At 40.7% G+C, this 22418-nt stretch overlaps 1 protein-coding gene across 2 annotated transcripts; it reads right to left on the bottom strand.

Annotated features, from left to right (window-relative positions):
* Nucleotides 1-3333: 3333 nt before the first annotated feature.
* Nucleotides 3334-15341, bottom strand: LOC147895981 (uncharacterized). Of its 2 annotated transcripts, XR_015541919.1 has the most exons (14): nucleotides 15107-15341; nucleotides 14836-14907; nucleotides 14500-14591; nucleotides 8374-8420; nucleotides 8119-8199; nucleotides 7864-8029; nucleotides 6171-6351; nucleotides 5994-6059; nucleotides 5163-5276; nucleotides 4876-4942; nucleotides 4546-4595; nucleotides 4294-4387; nucleotides 4119-4210; nucleotides 3334-3798 (listed from the first exon to the last, which is right to left on the bottom strand). XR_015541919.1 is itself a non-coding variant. In XM_087383133.1 (13 exons), exons 1-12 carry the CDS (start codon nucleotides 15262-15264, stop codon nucleotides 4315-4317), a joined length of 1167 nt encoding a protein of 388 aa, XP_087239259.1. In that variant the 5' UTR covers nucleotides 15265-15341; the 3' UTR covers nucleotides 3334-4210; nucleotides 4294-4314. The 2 variants fall into 2 exon arrangements, 1 of the variants encoding a protein (XP_087239259.1); XM_087383133.1 differs by having other exon boundaries at nucleotides 3334-4210.
* Between the last annotated feature and the right edge of the window lie 7077 nt (nucleotides 15342-22418).

Below are 22418 nucleotides of genomic sequence, written 5' to 3'. Positions count from 1 at the left end.
GAAGGGCTGATTCCTCATATTATAATTCATTGGGACTCTTTCCTTCTCTAAGATCTATCTAAATTGTTACAGCATTCACTTTTTTGTCTTGAGGTGCTTTCAATATGTGTACAACATTGTTTGCCAAGCATCCGTGCTATCGCCTCCTGTTCTCCAACTTGCTAATGTCTACTTTTGTTGATGCGTCATAGCCAAGTGCTTTGCTCCTCCAACTTTCTTCTTAGCGATTAAAATCAAGATTTTCTCCTGAGCAAGGTGGTGCTGAGCTTCCAACATAGAACTACCCCCCCTCCTCCTCACCCTCTCCCCTCTATGGATCCTCTACTATGACTCGTCCGCAAATGTAGGGAGGTTGCTAAAGCATCCTCTTTCTCTTCCCTAGCTAAAAGGCCTTTAGGCTACAACAATGGAGCATGTCGTCGCTACCCGTCAACATAACGATTGAGGCTTTTGGTGCATGTTGTGTTTGGTTCGCCTATCCCCTTGATTTAAAGGATTGAGATTACTATTCCACCTCTGTTGTAATCATTATTTAGAGTTTTGAATGGAAAATATCAATGTTACATGGTAAAATCACAATTTTTGCACAATGGAAAGTTCACTCAAATTACAATTCTTAAGAAGAAGCAGATATTGTTGTTATATTGTCTCGTTTTAAGAAGGAACCGTTGACTCGAACTACAATTCTTACAAAATATTTACCAGTTATGCTATTTTACTTTTTGCCTCAATTCATACACTTGTATAGGCACTGAAAGAAGTACATTGGCCAAACTACAGACATCCCCACTGCCAAGTCACCTGTTTTGTTATCAAATGAATAACTGTCATGTTTGCTTGACCAAGTGTTTCTAACATTTGGATTGCCTACTTTACCTAGGAGTGATTGATATAATCGGTTCAATTTGGAAGGCATGGAATGATGACGTGTACCTATCCCCATCTCCGAAATCATGCTATGTGTCCTCTAAAAACTAGTTTGTTTGCACATGGTGAAGAGGGCATGGGATGGGAATACATTAGAATATGGATGGCACCACTTTTTCCCATCCTATTTCTTCACACTTGCTAGGACACCCTGGCCTCTCCCTTTTCAACCCTCCGTCATTCCTCCACACAACTTAACTATCAAAAATTTTTTTGTCAACGAGCACAATGACATACCTCACAAGGAGTGCATACTCACAACACAAGGCTTAACATGAGAGAGATGCACATGCAATGAATCAAGAAAGGAGCAGCTAACCTATCTTAGACAAGGATCCATGCTTAACCCCAAAGCTACATGAATTCATACACATCAATGGCTACAAGAACAAACAAATGTCTCTAGGGGATCAGATTTGGGGTGGCAATTTTGGGTGGCAATTTTGTTTGGATCATGCTTCAAACTATTGCTTGGCAAGGTTAGGGCTAGAAGACAAGACGTGTGGCGACGACTTTGTGACAATCACGCAACAATATACTTTATCTCGACAAGGTGTAGGGGTAGAAACAAACCCATGGGGTACTCCATACGGTTTTTTTAGTGGGATATTCATGTTGTGTGTTGCCAATTCAAGACAGATGTTTTTAGGAGGAGGATTTAATTTCCAACTTCTATGTTTTGTTTGATTCTAAGTTAATTGACATGCAAATATTTTGTGCTTTTATATCGAGTGTGGTGCATCTTGTTAAATGCAACAAAAAATGGCTTCCATATTCATATGCAAGTGCTCACCATAGGATAATCAAAAACTATTTAACCCCATTATTACAAGATGCATTTATTTTGTCTACTTGGTGAGTCTAATTTCAACTATGAGCATAGAAGTCAAATGTAGGGATTGTTCAAGAAGCTTATTTGTGGAAGCAAGGATTATTGATGTGGCTGAAAGCCATGGAGCTTGATTATGCAAATTGTATGAAGGCCACAATCAAGTGACAAGGCCGTAATCGTTTGGAGCTCATTTGAGTGTTTTCAATGAATTATTATAATCCGACTCTCATATTCGGCCACCTTTCTCCTGGAATGTTTCATAATGTTTCAAAGAGGCTATGCTGTATGTCTTTGAGAGTTGTTCGCCATTATAGATGACCTTTCACTTTGGATGCTTCGCAATGATTCAAATACACAATGCCATCTATTTTCAAGAGTGTAATGGAGATAGAAAGTGATGACCCTTTTGTAAGCAAGGAATAATTTCCTCTCAAGCTACTATGCTCAACACGTTTCACCTTTATACATGAAATAGGCTACTCTTAGCACAAAGTGGTTTGGGTATCTTGCACAAGGAGGCATTTTAACAATGATCTTGAATGATGTGAAGGCTATGGATAAGATCAATCCATATAGATGAGCGAACCTCTGAGCCAACACCACAATTCATCTCTACTGCTAAAGAGATGAGCACCAATCAAGTTCATTCTATCAAAGCCCAAAGATGATTGTTGATGCTAGCAACAAAGTAAATAAAGTTGACCTTGATATGGAAGCAAGAATCATGAAGGCTATGGATATATAGACGAGCGAGCCTCTGAGCCAACACCACAATTCATCTCCACTGCTAAAGAGATGAGCACCAATCAAGTTCATTCTATCAAAGCCCAAAGATGCTAGCAACAAAGCAAATAAAGTTGACCTTAATATGGAAGCAAGAATCTAGATTGAAAAATAGAATTATACTAAGAGTTGGGGGGTTGAAAGATAAATTGCCTTCATGCTAATGAGGAGAAAGGAGTAGACGATATTATCATATGCCTTAAGAAGGAAGTTCATATGCCTTTAGAAAGACATACATGATATAATCATATGCCTTAAGAAGGAAGTTCGAGTTGGATGAAAATGATATATTCAATGGTAGCTAAAATCTCACCACAAGCACAAGTCTACTTCAAAGAGAGGGCAGCAAGAACTAACAAGACATCAGATGAAGGGTACAAGGATTTGGATATCTAAGGTCATCATCGCAATCCAACTCAAACAAAGAAATAGTGAAGTCAAGGAAGCACGCAAAGCAAGAAAATGGGTGGTTTATCGAGATGGGAAAGCACTGATTAGGGACCTCAAATCCAAACCCAAAGACAATGAGTCTTAAACTGATGTTATAAAGGCCACCTAGTTATGCCCTACAATAACTTGGGAGAAGTTGGCTTTGTGCACTCCCTTGACTCTCCAGAGGTAGGAAGTCAATTTTTCATTGTTTGTACTAGTCTCATAGACCCGCGAGGTCTTTTGCAGATGTTAATAGACCTTTCTTTCTCTCTTTTCCATGTGGCTGCGAGGCCTTGACATAAATATCCTTGTAGGACAGGTGTATGTAGAATTGATCATCAACTGTTACAGCGGATAAATTGAATCGCCTCTTCTCACACAAATGCTTAATTAACAAACAAGGATAAATTGAATCAAGATAACGTCAATATCTGCCCCTCCACATAAAGGAGATTTTCTTCTGTGCTTCTCCATACCAAATATATATGTGTAACTAATGAGGGGTAACTGGTATGCTCTTACAAGAAAATACTCTGCATGTAGGTCCTTATCTGCTCCTCCATCTCAAAAGTATTCAAGGTGCAACTACTGAGGACTGCTATTGGCAAGAAAGAAGAGATGCACGTAGCTCCCAACCTTGAAATTAGACACAGCTGGACACTGCAAATGACTGATATCACTTTAATAGTTCCAAGAGTGGCAACAGAACTATGCCTCAGCCCATTTGCACCACCTTTAACCTCTGACAGTTAGGCCCTCACAAAGGTAACCTGGCAGGATCCCAACGACATGCTCCTTGTCCAACCATACCGCCGCCGACACCACTGGTCATTTTGCCCCACAAAGAGAGAGAACCACGAAAACATATCATGTAACAACCAGGTCCACCAATACCTTACTACAGTGAGAAAGCCATGCTGCTTCTGACACGCCTGAGAAAATGAAGACAGCCATGTAGCTGTTCCAAAGACGATTAAACAAGCATACCAACCCGTAGCATAGAAGCAAATGGCTTATCATGCTAATCTAATACACAACTACCGTAGTCTCTAGCTAGCACAGGCAAACATAAAACCCACATACTAAACATAAACAAAAGGAAGCTCACACACTAAGCACCAAAACAGCAAACGTATGGCCATACAAGCAGCGCAGAAAGAGGAGGCTAAGAGTGCACAAAATAGGCTCCGCTGCCACAAATTCAGTTGCTCCCTGCCCCACTAGCTTCCTGCAGTGCTGTCGACAATAGAATCAAGTATTACGTGGTTTTCACAAAACCTAGCACAGCTCTGGGACTCGAATGCAAAATCAAATCTTACCTCTACAAATTACTCCACATGTCAATGGCTGCTTTTAGAGGTAGAAGGAGAGCTACTGCCTCTCGCACTAGGACTACTGCTCGCTCTTATCGACCTGACCAAAAAAGAAAATGGCTGTCAGTGAGATATAGTGAGACACTGCAGAATAAACAGAATCTCTGAGCTCCCGAAAATTACTGTATGCAATTAAAAACACGCCACAGAAAGATGAGAGAAAACCTATTAAAAGACGAGGATCATTATAACTACTACCTCTTTGGACTTCGGCTCTTAGAGACCTTCCTGGGAACACGAGGGGATCTCTGCATATGTTGGCAGCAGCCATAATTAGCACCCGAATTTGGTGGAAACAGAAACACGCACAAGGGGAACTAGGCTTCCGTCTGCAAGCTATTCTACGACTCCAACTCTTGTTAAATCATCTTACACCTAGAATTAGAAGAGCTATGGGACAAAGAACCTCAAACATGCAGTTACATATTGCCTGTATAGTCCACCCCCAGAACCTTGTCCTTGGAATCCAACACAATCAATTCAAACTACAGGACCACAACATGAAAACGCAGACATCAGGTAGTTTACCTTTCTGACTGGTGATGGTGATGAATATGAGCTAGACTTCGCACGCCGTCTAGGAGGGGACCTGACTCTACCAAAGAACAGACAAAAGTGAGATCCATTAAACAGGACCCATCAATGATTGTAAAGAGCACATACACCTCAAACTCATCCTCTAAAAACACAACATAGTGCAGTTTCAATCTCATGATAGTCACTCACAAGGTTGAAAACCATAAACTCCATCATGCATAGCAAGGACTAGCTACTATGACATCCCCACTGACGTCATCAAAACTTCAAACACATACCTTCTTGGAGCTGAACGAGACCGAGACCTCAAAGGCCGCCGAATTGGGGATCTTGAGCGCCGTCGCACAGGTGACCTGCGAGGAGTCCGCCCACGGCGTACTGGAGGTGGGGACCTATTCAAAAGGATGCACATCTGCGATGAGATGAGAGTAAAGAGAGTTTGCAGTCATGGTTAAGAACACCTTTTTTTACCCAATTTCCTTAGCCAGACAACAATGGCAACTCTCACTCGAAATTCCATGCGGTCCTGCCACTTCACAGTTAAAACGCCTACCTGAAGTTTCAGGGCCTCTGAAAGTGAAATTCAATGAGGTGAAATTTGCTTCGTAAGACATCTTAGTGGAGTAGAGTATTCCTCAACCATCCAATCACAATCCGCTTTGACTCTCAGCAACAAAGAAATATGAATTGATGCTTGAAAGAGGGATAATTTCTCGTAAAGGTGTCTATATTTGTATGGTGTCTTATCATTTTATGGTGGCAGTATAAACATGGAAAATATCAAGATCTTGCCAACTAACCAAAATCCTCTATGGGTAGCAGGGAAGCCACATGATAACAACCACAAGAAAACGAGTTGAAATCCAAACTGTTAAACCTAAATCGTACCTACACGACAAAATCCACTCAGATATAGAAGTGTCCATGGATGGCAAGTTTCCAACCAACTTTTTGTTTGCAAACTTACAACCCACGTGACAACTGAGCAGACGTCGACTTGTAATTAAAGTCCCCCAATTGATAATACTCTAAACAAATGGCAGCTTGATTATCCGACCTCACTTTAGAAAACACATGTATTCAACTTACAAGAACAAGAAAGTAATTACCTTCGCCGATGAAGGACAGGTGACCTCTGTCGCCCAACAGGACTTCCGCGGACCCTACGGGGTGATCTGCAGGAAACAAGCGTCATTTAAATATCAGCGAATTAGAAATTTGAGTGAGATATGGTACTTTGAAAATCTATAGACTGACAGATCTGTTCGTAACATATTTTGTTTGACCTTATTGGTGACCGTCGCCTTCTTCTCACAGGAGAAGGAGACCGCCTTCGAGGAGAGCTTGGAGGTGGGTGTCGATGGGTGGAGACTTCTGGCCCTCGGCGCCGAGGTGAGCCCCCACGTCGTCGATCAACGGATGAAGACCTTCTGCGTGCTGGAGGTGTAAGAGATTTCCGGCGAGGTGCTGCAATTCATCAGAAAAGGTGATGTCAATATAAAATTCTGAACTCCTAATAGCATCCCCTGGTTCTATTGCATAGATAGAACTAAAGTGTTAAAGAGATGACTGTTGATCGGATACACATCAGCCATAATTTCTGGAGACATTTGTGATACCGCCTCTATTGACAGTTGTTTTAGAAGGACTAGGAAAGTACACAAACTTTTGTGCACCATTTCTTTTTCAAATCCAAGCTTTGCTTTTTAGATTTCATCTAGCAAAAATCCAAGTGCAAGGCTAAGTTTTCAACTCTTAAAACTTTGCATCTATCTTTTTCATATCTATAGTTAAAAACTTGTGAAACAAGCTTTCCTATACGTGACTTCAAATCTTCCAAGTCTATCTTAGTATAGAGTGTAGTAAAATCTAATGTTTCAAGAAAAAATGGAGTACACTTCTCTTCTACACTCCGAGAGGAGTATAAAAACTTTATGACTGGTATAACTTCCACTGAATCCGCTTCATGGGTAGTTGGTAAAATGGCCTTGAAGCAATAACCACTTTAAGACATCCGTTAAAGAAGTCTTACAAGCTGCTGAAGTGAATCTAGGTTTCTTAGGATTTTTATGGAACTTCCAAGCTCCACAAAGATAAGGAAAACTTGGGTTGCAAGTGAACCTAAAAAACTTACAAAAGTTTTGATGTTTCAAAATCTAAATCTTTTTGAGGTATAGAGCAACTGGCATATGTCTTTGCTGCAGAGTTAACTTCTCCTAGTAGGGATTGCAAATAAAACTTTTTAAAGGTGAAGACAAAATTATTTGAGCATTTGTCTACATACGAAATCACAAACTTTTGCGGAAATTTACGCAAGAATATCTCATCCTCTAAAGAGAGAGCTACCACTATCAGAGGTGCGAACCAAAGGAACTTCTCTTAGTTTTGAAGCAACTAGATTCAAAACTATAGATTTCCAATGTGATAAGAGACCTTGGACCCCTAAAGTTTCTTCTACTTCAATAGCACAATTGGAGACTCCTTTCTCTATCGCTTTTACTAGAGAGTCTAAATCTTGTGTAGTAGGAAGGACAAAAGTATCAGCAATGAGTATCCCCCCCCCCCCTGTACACTTTACCAATTAGGCCTAACAAAAATGATGCTTTATGCATCTAATTCCCAGTCTCCTTCAAGGACTTACAGCAGGGTCCATCAAAACAGAAGGCAGGCATTTGTTGTAGCATATTTCCATACAACCCACTTAAGACAATCAAATCATATTCAAAATAAAACGTGTAGCGTGTCCACACATAAGATGTTGCATAAAACAGAAGTTCTCCAAAATAAATTCACAATAGCATACAGATCCGTGCAGTATAGACAACCTGCCCCTTTGTGGCGCTAACAATACTCAAAGCATAATGCTCTTGTCTTAAGGAGTTTAGTACACCGACAAAAACAGAAACTAATAAAAAAGCACACTTAGCCAGTAAACTGTCTCAGCCGTGACAAATGAAACTCTTTTACAAAGATGCTTACATTCACGTCGACGAAGTGAGTTATCCTTGTCACCATCACCATGCACTGCTGTTCTACCTCCTGCGTCCCTTTTTGGGGGAGCTGCAGCTGGTTTAGGTGGCGGAGATGCCTTTTTTCTTGGCGGAAGTGTAAACCTTACAGTGACAAAATTACCATCAATTTGGCCCTGTCCAATAATCACAAGCAGAATACAAGTCAGACGGGGGGCTATGGTATTATTCTTTAAAATGTGAGGATATTGTTGATTGCTCATACCCCATCCATGTACTGCAAGGCCTTCTCTGCATCTACACGAGTCTTGAATACAACATACCCATATCCTCTGGGTAATTGGACCTGGAGCAAATAGACAGATAAGATACTGCCAGAAGCTATTTTCATGCTTGAACCAAATATAATGATACTAAATACTGGTGAACAAATTTACAAGCACCAAATATCACACACTTCCGACAGCTTCTATGATCAACAAACAGTAGATCCACTGGTAAGATAACATGAAACACGTACTGTCCGATCCATTGCAAGTTCCACACTTACAACATCGCCAAAATTGCCTGCAATCAGGAAACAAACATCTCAGAATACCTCTTATCATAAACCCCGCCTTCACGCTTATTCAAGTGATGTACCCAACCATAACCCCAAGAGAACGACGTCTATAATAACAGAAGAACGTACTCAAACCTGAGATAACTAATCCCAACATTAAACAAACCACAACTGCCCTATGCAGCCGTGGACAATACAGAACAACTGAACTACTAATAAACTGACAATGGACTGGAACTCAAAGACTAAGCATAGCTTGACCACACTAATCACCCAAAAGCTGTAAATTTCATTTTTTCGTTTTGAGAGCCAGCTTATGCACCCACCAGACATCTCATGGAGAACTCTATTCCCCCAACTTATGTATTCGGCAAGCATTCTAAATCACGAGACATTGTAATATCCTAAGCTGGCATCACAATCAATAAATGAAACATAAAAGCCTTATTAACAGAACAAACAATCTCACAAAATTAAAGCCATGAAACATGCTCAGTGCCTTGTTAACACACACACACACACACACACACAGAGCTGGCTTTCTGAAAACGGCCTTCAATAAATTAAAGGGCAGGAAAACTGACAAGTAACCAGTCAACACTGTTACAATAATAACCAGTCAACACTGTTACAATAACAATTCAGCAAAAGTATTACCAGCAGACTGGGAGCTAGAGTGCCCCTGCACCAAGACAAAGACACAGATTGGCCCCAAACCTTGGCGCCCTTTTTGGTATTTCTTTATTTAAGTGAGAGGCCCAGAATCCAAGGCTACATAAGGTTACAATCTTCCTTACATCTGAGGCATTCCACATCCCAGTGGGCATCTGCATAACATGCATAGCCTTTACTGTTCACTGCTCTCACCACTCCTGGCAGTAGGTCTTCATCCCTAATCGAAGAAGCTTGCACACAGCTTGGAATTGTCACTAGTAACGACACTTGACCACACAGTTCCCCATAGCTGTCACTAGTGCCCAATTAGCCATCCATCTGCTCAATGCAGAGAAAGAAAGCATACATAAGCTTTCTCCATTGTTCAGGAACGCCACTACCAATAGCCTCTCACCCTATGGGCAGCAAGCATCCTGATATATCAACCTGTTTACCATAGTGAACTTGCATCACAACACAGTAAACACTATGGCAGTCACACCTATACTATCCCTCTCTGGGATCTAGGGATACTTTCCACCTCATGCATGGATTCCCGTGAACCATATATGTGCCATCTGCCTAGCAAGCCAAAGACTGCCTTCATGTGACCCATCTCCTAGGGAAACCAAAAAACATGTTCTTACACAAAACATAAAGCTTTGGAACCTCTTGTGAAGATGCCTTCAGTGCGTTCACCTGCTTCAAAGTTCCTTTCGGCCTCGATTTACTATTTCACAGGAGTGCATACCAAGCTTTATCCCCCGTATTCCTCTTCAAGAGTGCTTATCAAAGCTTTACCCCCTGCACAATCACTTTGATTGGATCTTCCTTACCCGAGGCATCAAGACCACCGAAAGATGAGCCCATAAGGCCACCCTATGCTACAGCCAATTGCCTCTTCGGCCACCTGCCTTATTTTTTACAGGTTCTTCAAAAGCAACTCGCAACATGGGTCCTGCCCCTTGCAACCAGCCACCCTTCAAGAGTGCTTATCGAAGCTTTACCCCCCTGCACAATCACTTTGATTGGATCTTCCTTACCCGAGGCATCAAGACCACCGAAAGATGAGCCCATAAGGCCACCCTATGCTACAGCCAATTGCCTCTTCAGCCACCTGCCTTATTTTTTACAGGTTCTTCAAAAGCAACTCGCAACATGGGTCCTGCCCCTTGCAACCAGCCACCCTTCAAGAGTGCTTATCGAAGCTTTACCCCCCTGCACAATCACTTTGATTGGATCTTCCTTACCCAAGGCATCGAGACCACCGAAAGATGAGCCTAAAAGGCCACCCTATTCTACAGCCACTTGCCTCTTCAGCCACCTGCCTTGGTTTTTACAGTTTCTTCAAAAGCAACTCGCAACATGGGTCTTGCCCCTTGCAACCAGCCACCCTTCCTAAGCTAGATTAGCAAAGTCAAGGTGGCCCTGAGTGACCAGCCAGGCCTCTCTCCACCAATTCAAGACGTCAAACAGTCCTTAGTGACCGGCAAAGTCTTCAAAGACCCAAGTTGTGACGAAGAGTTCTTTCTTGCACAGAGTGTCGCCAAGGCATCCCAAGAACTAGCAAATTCTTCAAGGGCTCAGTGGCAATACCAAGCCTTCGCCTATGTGACCAGCCATGAGCCCAGTACTGGAGGTGTCGTCAAATAGCGCTTCAACAATCTTGCGCCCTCCTCCTATCAATTCGCGACTAAGGGAATGGTCGTCATATGCAACAAGCCTTTCTCAAGTCAATTCGCAAGCAATGAGAAGGGCCTTATCAGCTGCCGCGACTTTCATCAACTCCTCTGTTGATGGCCCGTGCTTCAACCCGACCAGCATCATGAGCTCTCTATAGATTCCATGATGCCCCATGCCTCTCTGCCTTTAGCCCAGCAACTAATGCATGCCCATGCCACATCCAACCAACCTGCAACATGCTCTCACGTGCACCATCTCCCTGTTGTCGAGGGCACCCCATCTCGTCAAGCCTTCCATGGACTTCCTTTCCAAATTCAATTGCATAGGCTAGCCATGTGGCAGCCCACGCTTTATTTCCCCTTTGGACCTTAAATTGCCTCCAGGCCTTCTAGTTGGTCATCACCAATGACCAATCTAATATACCTTTGTAAGACTAGAATATGTCCAATCAGACAAACTTAGCTTTTTTGTCGTTCTAAAGACCAAAAATCTACACAGAAAATAAAAAATAAGAAAAAGGAGGTAAACAAAAACTTTTATGAAAAACAAAAGGAAGACATACTTAGCAAGCAAAGCAACACTTATGATGTCATCAGTGCCAAAGCATGAGCAGCTATACTAGGTTTCTAAAGACCCGCAGAGTCTCTTGGGCAAACCCAGTGCTTACTAAAATACGTCAAATAAACAAAAAAGAAAGAAAACAAGAAATAAAGAAGAAAGGAAGAAGGTGACTAAGCAAAAATAAACAAGCAAGTCAAGAAACAAAATCTTCCCAAAAACAAGAATAATATCTCTCTCCCTCTCTCTCTCTCTCTCTCTCTCTCTCTCTCTCTCTCTGCATTGTGTCGCATAGGCCCACGAGGCCTCCCGCACACGTTAATACATTCCTCTCTCTCCACCCCCCCCGCTGCTAGCTTCTGCACAGCAAGAACTGTAAGTTACTAGTGCGCAGTCCTAAATCTTATGCAGTTCCTAAACAGATCCATATTCAGCTCCTCAAACCTGGCGCGGGTAATAGTAGAATAGAGCCCAATACCTTCACACAATGAGTCGTTCAATAGTCCCCTTTGGCCTTTCACACGCAATTCTCAACCTCCAGAGAGCCATGGCGTTACCGGTAATGTCCCTATTATACTTCCTCTTGAACTCTTGCACGAATTGGTTGACCATCCTATTGCCAAACTCTTCTCCTCCCAAATGGGTGTCTCCTACGACGGTAGCCTCAACTTCAAAGATACCTTCCTCGAATTGGTTGTTTGGTTCAGACCAAAGGATATTTTCAATTGGGTTAATGCCATTGGTTTAAGCCATGTTGAGCCAAGCCTTGGCTGATTTTTGAGTGAGAATTTTGAGATTGCAATGCAGGACTTTTTTGGCAAATTTGAGGTGCATCCTCAAGCCTAGTATAGGCTTTGGTGGTGGTTTCTCTTGCTTGAGCAAAGTGTTCACGACACCTGAGATTTCTTTGCCTCTCTTTCTTTGCTTAAATGGTACAACAAAATCCGAATGATTTATAGAACTATGTCACAAGCGATGGAAGCCAATCAGATTGCCCAAGCCACTCTCCACAGGGAGGGAGAGGTCGCAGTGGTGGCGGTTCTGGACATGCACATGCAGGTATGAAAGATAAAAAGGATGCCGCAGAGCCTTTCAAGCAAGGCAAGTGCCATTATTCCAAAAAGCCTGCTCATCACATTAGTGAATTTCCCAAGAGCTTGCAAAAGATAAGAAAGAGTCCAGTATGACAATTTTAGGCTCACCTCATCCAATAGGTTTGGAGGATACTTATGCTCATGTTGTTGAGCGTGATGGGACCTTTACTACTTACAGCTATGATGTTTCTGGGGAGCCCTGCATTTTCCATGTGAATGAGATAGCTCAGCCAGACATACCATTTGGCAAGTCAGTTTCTTGTGCCAACGATTAAAGGAATTGGATCACAATTGTGGATGGCTTAGATCTTCCCAGCCACGATGTTTTGTATGTCCCTAGAATTAACAAGAATTTACTTATTATCTGTTCTTTCTCTCGAAAAGGTTACCAAATTAGTATTTAGAATGACAGGGGGAGACATTATGCCTTGGTTTTCATCAATACATTATGTCGCGGGTGGTTGTAGCTTAATGCCTATGAGAAAGAGCATATTCAGCTTTTGTGTCTTCTACCTCTGCCATACAAAATGCAGAGTTATAGCATGTCAAGTTTGGGCATGTAAATTATGGCAGCCTTATGTTATTGCAGAAGCTTAATATGGTTAATGTCTTACCTCGTTTTGAGACCCCTCCACATAAAACATGTGTATTTTGCATAAAATGCATCGTTTATCCTTTCTCAAGGATGGTGCAGTACGGTTTACACACAAATTACAGCTCATCCTTACTGATGTTTGTGAACCCATGCGCACTCGTCTCTTGGAGGTCATCTTTATTATTTTACATTCATAGATGACTTCACACCTAGGTCTTTATTCTCTAGCATAACTGTAGCCAAGAATCAATCTGAATGTAGGTTACAGACTCTCCATTCAAATCACAGGGGGGGATATCTATCCAAGGCATTGCAACAATTTTTTGCTGAGAAAGGCATGACAAATCAGCTTGCAATGAGGTACACCCCTCAACAAAATGGGAAGGCTGAAAGGCACATTTCTGTGAGTCTGCGTGGCATACTTGAGGGAAATAAGCTTGACCACACATTTTTTAATTAGTTAGGATTCATTCTAGGGTTTTGTCTCCATGATCGGTAGTTCTTTTTTTTGTTGTTGTGATTTCATTCCAACTTGCTTCAACACCATTCTCCTACGTTCTCTCACTTCCATTTCCAACTACATGCACAGCTAAAACACGTCAAACTGGCTAACTTGAGATGGATAAGAAGGTAGCAAGCTGTGCATGTTGTAGCACAGCTACAACACGTCAAACTGGCTAACTTGAGATGGATAAGAAATGATTTACAACAAGTTGTGAACCTATCCACAAAGAGAGATTGAGAGACATCGCATCATGCATAAGAATATGTAGGCTTAAGCAAAAAGACACACAAGGACGTACAAAAAGAGGGAAAGAGGGAGGGAGGGAGGGAACGTCTTTACAAGACAACACAAAAGAATCAATAAACGGTCTTAAGGACACCTAGAACTATAAAGATCAACAAGAAAAGGACTCATTATGACTTTGGTCTTTCCTAAAGCTTTTCTTATCTGGCTTTTCCTTGACAATCATGCTTTTTAACAAGATAGATTTCCATTCAAACACTTATTTGGCCTTTTCTCCTTTTCATCATAGATTTTTGCTCAAAGTCTCCTTGAATTGAATCCTCGCATCATTCGATCTTTCGCATTTCTCAATCCTCAGTTATATAATCCTCTATGCATCCTTATCTCACTCTAATTTAGCATCTTGAAGTAGAGTTTGAATTAGAGACCCACTCAATATAGGAAGAGGAAATAAGTAAAGCAGCCATTCAAGGTACCGCTTAGGATCCCATGTAAAAATGTCTAATCTCACCTTTCTTTAAAATTTGCCCAATACAACACTAACAACGTGTGAACTATTAATAACGTACAGACATCCACTTAGTCAAACATGAGTATACAGTAGTACAAATACCCTTAACTAACTTTGTGAGAGCTTTGAATCACTCCCCTGGTGAGAAAACTTGTGACACAATGCTGCATCTCTGACTAAAAACAGCATCACCCTATTTTTCACAACGTCAAACATGGACAAATAGAGACAGAGAACATACTAAAAATCTCCTTCAAGTGTGCATCGTTGACATTCCGCGTAAGGTTGCTCACATGTAAGACCTGAGATTCTGAGGCAGGTGGTGAAGCTTTCCTGAGCAGTCAAAGCTCTGAATTAAGACGAGTTCTTATTATTTGTGGCATTATACACTCACATGAAAACGGAACCACCTAGGATACTACGGTAAATACTAAACTAAAACCAGGTATGACTGACCATGCAAGCACAACGAGAACAGGACCCGGTTACTAAAAAAATTGCCGATAAAAGAAGGAATCAAAGATAATGAGCAAATAATCACGACGATCAAGTGCCCGAACAAAGCAAAATCCCTTACCTTGCGGGGGATAGTCGCTTCGGTGGAGGTGGCGGGGGTGTTGTTGCCTTCTCTACAGGCGCAGCGGGAGCACTGGGACCATCAAGGGCAACATTAATGCAAAAAGGTGAAACGCCAGAATTTCACAACAAGAAGTGACATCCCAAAAAAGAAGGAAGTAGTAGCCACGAAGACAAGGTCTCCCAGGACGGGACAAAACGCCTGGGTGAGGATACCGCAATTCACAATCACGACGCAAATGAATTCAGGAAAAGGACCGAAGCGAGCTTACCTTTTCTTGGGAGGGGGACTGCGGCTTCTGGAGCTGTCGGTGTCAGAGGAGGAGGCAGAGGAGGAGTGGGAGAAGGAACGGGAGCGCGAGGAGGATGAACCAGAATAAGAGGAAGAGGCAGAGGCTGAAAGAGAAGGAGAGCGACCTGGTTTCGCCATAGCCAGCAACCGTGCAAAGCTCTCCACCCCCGAGACGATGATCTCATCCACTTTACTATTTTTGCTAGTCTAGCGAATTAGGGTATGTCGCTTCATACATGTCCTAACATAGCTTCTCCCAATGAGATTTTCCCAACACGGGGTTTTCATAACCGTCCCCAACTAGGGTGCGTAGGCCCCCTAAGGTGAAAGAGAGCATTATAAATTCCCGATGAAGAAAGGATTTTGTGAAATAACGGAAAAATATTAAAGTAGAATTCAAAATTGTTTGCAATAACCGTAATGTTAGTTGTAGTATACATGAACACCATAAAGTGGAATTTGAAATTCTATATTTATGAATATGTGATGTAATTTCATGTATATGGGTGCGTAGACAAATTAAAACAATGAATAAAGAAGAAGAAGAATGATATGAATTGTATTCTGAATGTTTGGAAATGAAGTCAGACAAATGGCATTGTTGTTTAAATCAAATTGTTGCGCTTTAAGTAGTAATTTTTTCGTGCTTACAAGGCGTCCTTGTATATTATTGTAACCCTTTGAGCCCAATGTTGTGTCCATTCATGCAATGTATTGATGTTCTAAGTTATTCGCTTCCACTATATTCATGGTTGATGCCAACACCTCCACGTTGAAGTGTTTTTCAAATGGTTTGTACTTGTGGACATCATCGATCATTTCAGATGGTGGGTTAGTTTTATGTCATTTCAAACGTGTTTCAATGTCTGTAGTTTGTCCAATATATTTTTTGCCATTCCATAGACAAGTGATGCAATAGATAAAATTGTTACCGATGTGGTATTGTTGTTTGACATGGCTGGTTTCTTATTTGTGTCTCATGTTCATAAAATTGAATAAAGTATGAGTGAAAGTTGTAATATGTTGTCAACTGCTTGGTTGTCAAGATCGGCAAGCTCTTCAAGTTCAATGTTGAAGGCAAAGTGTAGAATTGTTATGCAAAAGATTGATATTCCCTTGGTATGTTTATCAAGTATCACTTGTGCTTTTGTGCACAGCAACAACTCATCCATTGTCTCCTGGTCATTGGATAGCTTTTGTATAATGTCTTTTATCAATCCATCTGTGAGCTCGTTGCTCCCCCTAGGTCTATCTTGTAGAATCTGCATTACTTTTGCCATCAAGGGATGGTATTTCTCGTATGAATCAATCCAAAGATATATTATTGTGGTTGTATGCCTGCCACGTTTACTATTACTCTTCTCATATGTTTATCGTTGAAGAAAATCTTGCTTTCTTTTTTCTGTTTTTTTAAGGCGTGTTCTTCGTCTTCCTTTGTTTCTATAGCCTTTTGTTTGAACAGTTGGAAAACCTAAAAAATGAGAATGAATGTATGAATAAAAATGTAGATTGATGTTAAATAGAATGGTTTTCTCAAATAAAATAGTTACGCATGCATACGTACCTCTTTCGTAGTAGCCATTTTTTGAAAAAAAAAGAGGCATCCCTTTTGTACGATCTACCAAATAAATAGTGATTGAGTTATACAATGAAGGAATGTAGAATGTTTGATTGGCTTCAAAGTATAGGTTTAAGATTTTATGCTGAACTGTATATTTATCCTTTCAATTATTAATTAATAAAAATGTCATATCGATTAATGGATGGTGAATGGATATTATCTTCTTTAATTACATTGTGGGTATACTATATGAGGCATGGGCATGAAGTCGAAAGGTTTTATGCTACGTAAGATACGAAGATGTCACCAGCTCGTGACTCGAGATAGCATGACGTATGTCAATCCCTGGAGCAAACAATTCACGTATGACGATTAATGTCTTTCCATGTAGTGTCAAGCCTTGTGACTTGTGTCCGGTTATCGCATATGCGAGCGTGAAATGTTGTTTTGTGGTACCAAGTCCCATTCAGGACCTTTCGTGTGTGCTTCGAGCATCTGAGTATAATAGGCTCGCATGTGGAAGAGATGATGGCATGAATCTTTGTCAACATGCCTGTTGTTTCATGCCACTCCACGTTATGAATAGTTGCTATTGCCCCATTGGCAGCTCCTATTATCAAATTAATATTTTCTGTTAGCATGATCCTAGCACCAATCGCTATGTGCTGAAGCTCGTGGAAATCCGGATCAATTATCCAATCTTGTAACTCTAGAATGTTATCTGCATTCGATATGACCTATACTCGGATGATGTCAATTATTGGAAATTGCGATATTGTCGTTATATCGTTGTGCATCCTCTCTATGCGTGCACAAAACAGTGGTCTCTGTGTCGATGAAGGTTTGTGCCTCCTCGTCTGTGATGGTTGTCCCAACGAGGTATTGTTTAATCTGATCTTCTGTTGGTGTTGCAGTGAGAATGATTTTTAAGAAGCTATTGAAATCTGGATCTTCCAAGTGCCCGATCGAGGCATGGATATGGTGAAATGTAGCCATTCTCCAAAAAGGTGAGTTGCTGATGTGACACTTATGACAATATTCCTTGGGGGGACGAGCATTTTCCGAGCGAAATCTTCCGAGCGTCCGAGCGAAGGAAAAAAAAAGCTTCCAACTATGCAAAAATATGACAAAAATGGATCAGAAGAAAACATAGTTTCACTTAGAAATATGAAAAGTATTATAGGAATGCCTATTTTATACACGAATATTTATGTGAATCTTTGGGAATGGTGAGAACATAATGGGATGGCTTTTGAAGAAACCCACATGTAGAGTAGACTTCTCTATGAAAATTCCCTTATGATCCTTCTTACAACTTTTTACTTAATAGGGGGTGACATTGAAAAACCTCTCTCACCTATCTTCATGAAAGGGTTTCTCCAAAGAAAACTCATTGAAGCAAGCCATCAAGGTAGTTTCGCCAGCGAAACCCCTTTGAATAAGGTCTTTCAAGGTAGTTTCGCTGGCGAAACTACCTTGGACAGCACTTTTAAAAGTGACATAACTTTCACATCCAATGTCCAAATATAGTCATTCAGCCACTCAAATTGATCGGAAAACCCCATTTGAGCACATCTATGGGGTTATATTTTGGAAAACTTTGCATATATAGTATTAAATATTACATGTATTTTATGAGAGTGATATATAAGCCCAAGTTAATACTTATTTACAGTAATTTAAACTTTTGTAGAAACATGTCCATAAATATATTGTTATTAATACTATAAAAACACTTGAAAGATATTGCCATATGATATAAATGTGTTTAATAAGTAATTATTTATGTATAATATTATTATGTTGAGAGTGATTATGAGGGACGTTTCTTAAATGAATTATTTTTCAATACTTTTTTAAGGTAATAACAAGGGTATAAAGGGATGTCTATGAATAAGAAGATTTATGTTATGTAAAAATGAATATCGACTAGTTTGTATATTTTTATGATAAAGGGATCTAGTTCTAATGAAAATAAAAGTGTAAAAACCATGTTTCCTAAAGAAATACTATTTTTAAAATCTCTTGAAAAACACGCTCGTATAAACTTGCTCATAGGTTTTTGCTCGTAAAATTGACGCATCCTATTCCTTGGGAGCAACTCTGCATTTGCATACTGACGGGAGCTACTGCATGTCACAAAAAAGAATTAGCTTTTTGGAGTGGAATGGATCTAGAGTATTGCTATTGCAAATCTCACACAGCTACCAGACTACATTTTCATCATTTGACATGTCATCATGCATATCTCATCGATGATGATGGTGTCTACAACGAGCAACACAGAATAGCGATTGTCTGATTTGGAAAGTGCACTATGAAACATCTCGTTCTTATTTGGAAGTGCGAATTGATGATGGACTGTTGTCGCAAGGTGGCTCAAGCGTAGTGCTACAACACCAGTCGTCCCGCTGACAAGACTATGGACTTCTCATGACATGATGATAAGTTATGTACTTGATCATGAATGCCTTTCCTGAGACCCAGGTGTTCCGTAAACAATATGCAGCCCCGTTGTTGTCTCAAAAATGTTATTGTGAATAGCTCTTTGATCTTCGGTCAAGGTCGAGGTCTCCATGTCCTTGAACTCATCTAGTAGTTGCAGGATTCTTATGCAGCTAATTTCTAGTGTGTTGTCACTTGCATCTTTGCAAATGGTGAGGGAAGTATCATCGAGGGCTCGTAAAGAACTCTTCTGCAATATCATGTTAGTCAATTGTCGTCGTTTTTCATCAACTAGCATATGAATCTTACAGTAAGCTGAGACGAGCGTCTCGATGTCCTGCTCTGTTTAGACACTTCCACGAATGTGACATTCGAGAAAGTACGATCCTATTTGATTTGATGGAGAGAGAAGTTCATATTCATTTCTGAAATGGATCCTTTTAAGTAGCTCATTGAAGAAGAAGCCCTCAAAGTGGTGAGCTGGACGGTAGTCAGTGAAGCGGACGAGTCGTGCACTCGGATATACATAGTTGTTGAATCGCCTTCGTTCTTTTTGGGGTGTGAATGACTTCCAATATTCATAAAATGTGAGCTGCTCTAGTACGCTTGGACGCCCACAATATGTATCGATAGAATGGATTGTTGTGACATAGTAGTTTCGCAAGTACCTTTGTCGAAGCTAGGGTGGTGAGGAGTCGACCAAGTATACAGCCTCACTGCGATGAATAGTGGGTACTTGTAAACGCATCAATGTTGCCTCGATTGGTGATGTTGGCTTGGATAGCATGTACGCGGCAATCATCTTCAACTTTAATGGATCAAGTGTCTCAAGGCCCAATCATTTTGCATCTTGAATATTCAAATTTAGATTTCCTACAGGCTCCGTCTTCATGGCATACTTCAGCACAAGTAGTATGAGAGGCTGGTGTTTGTGATTCTCTGAATGTTCATGTGCCCTTGCCATAATAGCAATATTGCAGCATGGTATGGGACCACATTCCGATGTTGTTGGCTAGGTCAGTAATACATCCATCGATGTGTCTGCGGATCTACAGATGCCTTCGTCTCTGGATGGTTGTCGAAAGGAAAACCATACTTGCACTTGGCAGACGTGGATCGCTCTTACAGTGCTGTTGCATCTATGCATCTGCTTTCTTTGGACAAGCCTGCATAACTTCATTTCTAATGAATGGTGTGGAAGCTGTGAAGCCTTGTCTTCTTTGAATGGGACATGATTTCATTCGTTACGTGGTGAATGTCATCGTCATGTAACCATAGCATAATGTGCGCATGGAGCGAGATCCGCGACTTTGCACTTCATATTTGACTAAGTAATGCTTTACTCGTCCCAATAAGCCGTTGTCACTTAAGATGTATTGTTGTAAAAACTTTGTAAAAACTATCGAAGTCTCAGGTGGAAAATCATTGCACACTCGATCGGACAGGACCGGACAATCTTGTTAGGTGAATTGTGGATTAAATTGCTTGACAAGTTCTTCAAGGTCTTCAAACTCTAACCATCGTGTGTCTGTAACCTCATCAGCTGTCAACGTTAAGAATATGTGAGGTAGGCCCCACTCATCAACCATTGTCATTAGATCCTTCAAGTTCCTTTGATGCCAAGAGGGCGAGCCTGGGATTGTCGTCGGGATTTCAAACTTAAAACGTCTCTCATTAACTCGTCATTTATCATGTTTGGTCTTTCGCAGCACTTTCGATCGATATCTCTTTGTAAAATAGTAGTCTGTGTCCCATGCGCTATCACAAATGCTTGGCGGACTTGGTACATGAGCAACAAATATGGTTTGTATAGTGTGAATAGCAAGAAGAATGTTGAAATTCTCATTTTTAAGTACTCATGAAAGAAGAGTCGGCCATCGTGTGCACCATGACCAAAAGGGAATAGGAATGGAAAAAGTGTGTTCTCAAGTGTCAGCTCCTCGCCTTCTATCATGGCATTTTGCATTGCAATCACTTCTCGTTCAATCGAATTTCCCTTTATACGTATCATGATAATTCCGACTTCTCTCGTTTTGCTGGCCTGGAAAATTGTGACTTATTTGGAACGTGGTCAATTTGCTCTAAGACTGACAAATAGTTCCTATCATGAGCACTACCCATTGCCTTAAATGGAGAATCAGCAGAATGTTTTTCTATTATTATCTACTGTGACAACGCTGATTCCTAGCCTAGAATGAGGCCTCTCAAGCATCGTCTTGTATCGTTGTAACATTGTGTTTGAGATGAGATTTAGAGATAGGATGTCTTTAGTATCTGATAATAAATCTTTAGTGCTTTGGCAAAATCACTCTTCGCGATTCCAACATATTAAAAGATTATCCAATAATGACCTTGATGTCAATTGTCCCACTGCCAAAGACTGTATGACTCTTGTTATATTTAGGCTGACATCTAACAATGACAACATTTGCACATGGAAGACGTTTGCTCGAAGGATCGATTGTATGTACTTGGCTTCGTAAGGAACATCTGAGTAGAGCTTCCGAAACGGATGTAATACACATGCCTTGCAAGTCATACATGTTGCAAGTTCTCCGTGAGACTTCTTGGCGTGTATGTGTAGCAAGACATTGGAGAAGCAATAAGGAGGTACTATGTTGGATTGTCATAGACTATTAGATTGTGTAAGTTTCTTGCTTTTCCCAGTCCAAAGCTCACATTTTCCACATGATGCACATAATTGTAGCTTCTTAATGCGTTGCGAGCAGTCACTATTCCATTCACTTAGCAATCTGTCTAGAAACATCCAGGATATTATTGAGGGCTGCAATTTCCTTTTCTTTCTGTCTAACGTCTTGGTTATAGCTAGGCGTCGTTTCTTGATAATCCTGTCTGTTGCCATTATTCTAAATGTAGGTGTCGTGCATCTATCATAAGCGAGTGAGTACAGAATTAGTTTATGTGTTCTATAAATAATGCAACATTAATCAAGACTAAATTTAAAGTAGCGAGTTTCTTCTTTATGAAATTTGCAAAACTATGCAGGATTTCCTTTGTTGTAAAGTTTTTTTTCCCCCATAAATTAAAAAAAGAGAAATACCTGATTATAAATTAAGCTGACAATAGCAGGTCCGTTGAACCGATGTGTGTGGTTGAGCGTTCCCTTCTTGCGAACACCTCGACACAAAAACAAAAAAATAAGAATTTAGAATATGCAAAAGCGATTTATTTAAAAAAATATCAAATGAAAAACATATTTATATGTATATGTGTATATAATTTATATAACCACACATAGTGTGGGCAGGGAGGCGGCGCGCTTCCT

This window comes from Dipteris shenzhenensis, chromosome 12 (assembly GCF_047967505.1).
Source record: "Dipteris shenzhenensis isolate YYH24624 ecotype China chromosome 12, Dip_SZ_1.0, whole genome shotgun sequence".
In the NCBI taxonomy this organism is placed as follows: domain Eukaryota; kingdom Viridiplantae; phylum Streptophyta; class Polypodiopsida; order Gleicheniales; family Dipteridaceae; genus Dipteris; species Dipteris shenzhenensis.
The sequence above is the reverse complement of the archived record's forward strand: the minus strand, read 5'-3'. Positions and strand labels throughout refer to the sequence as shown.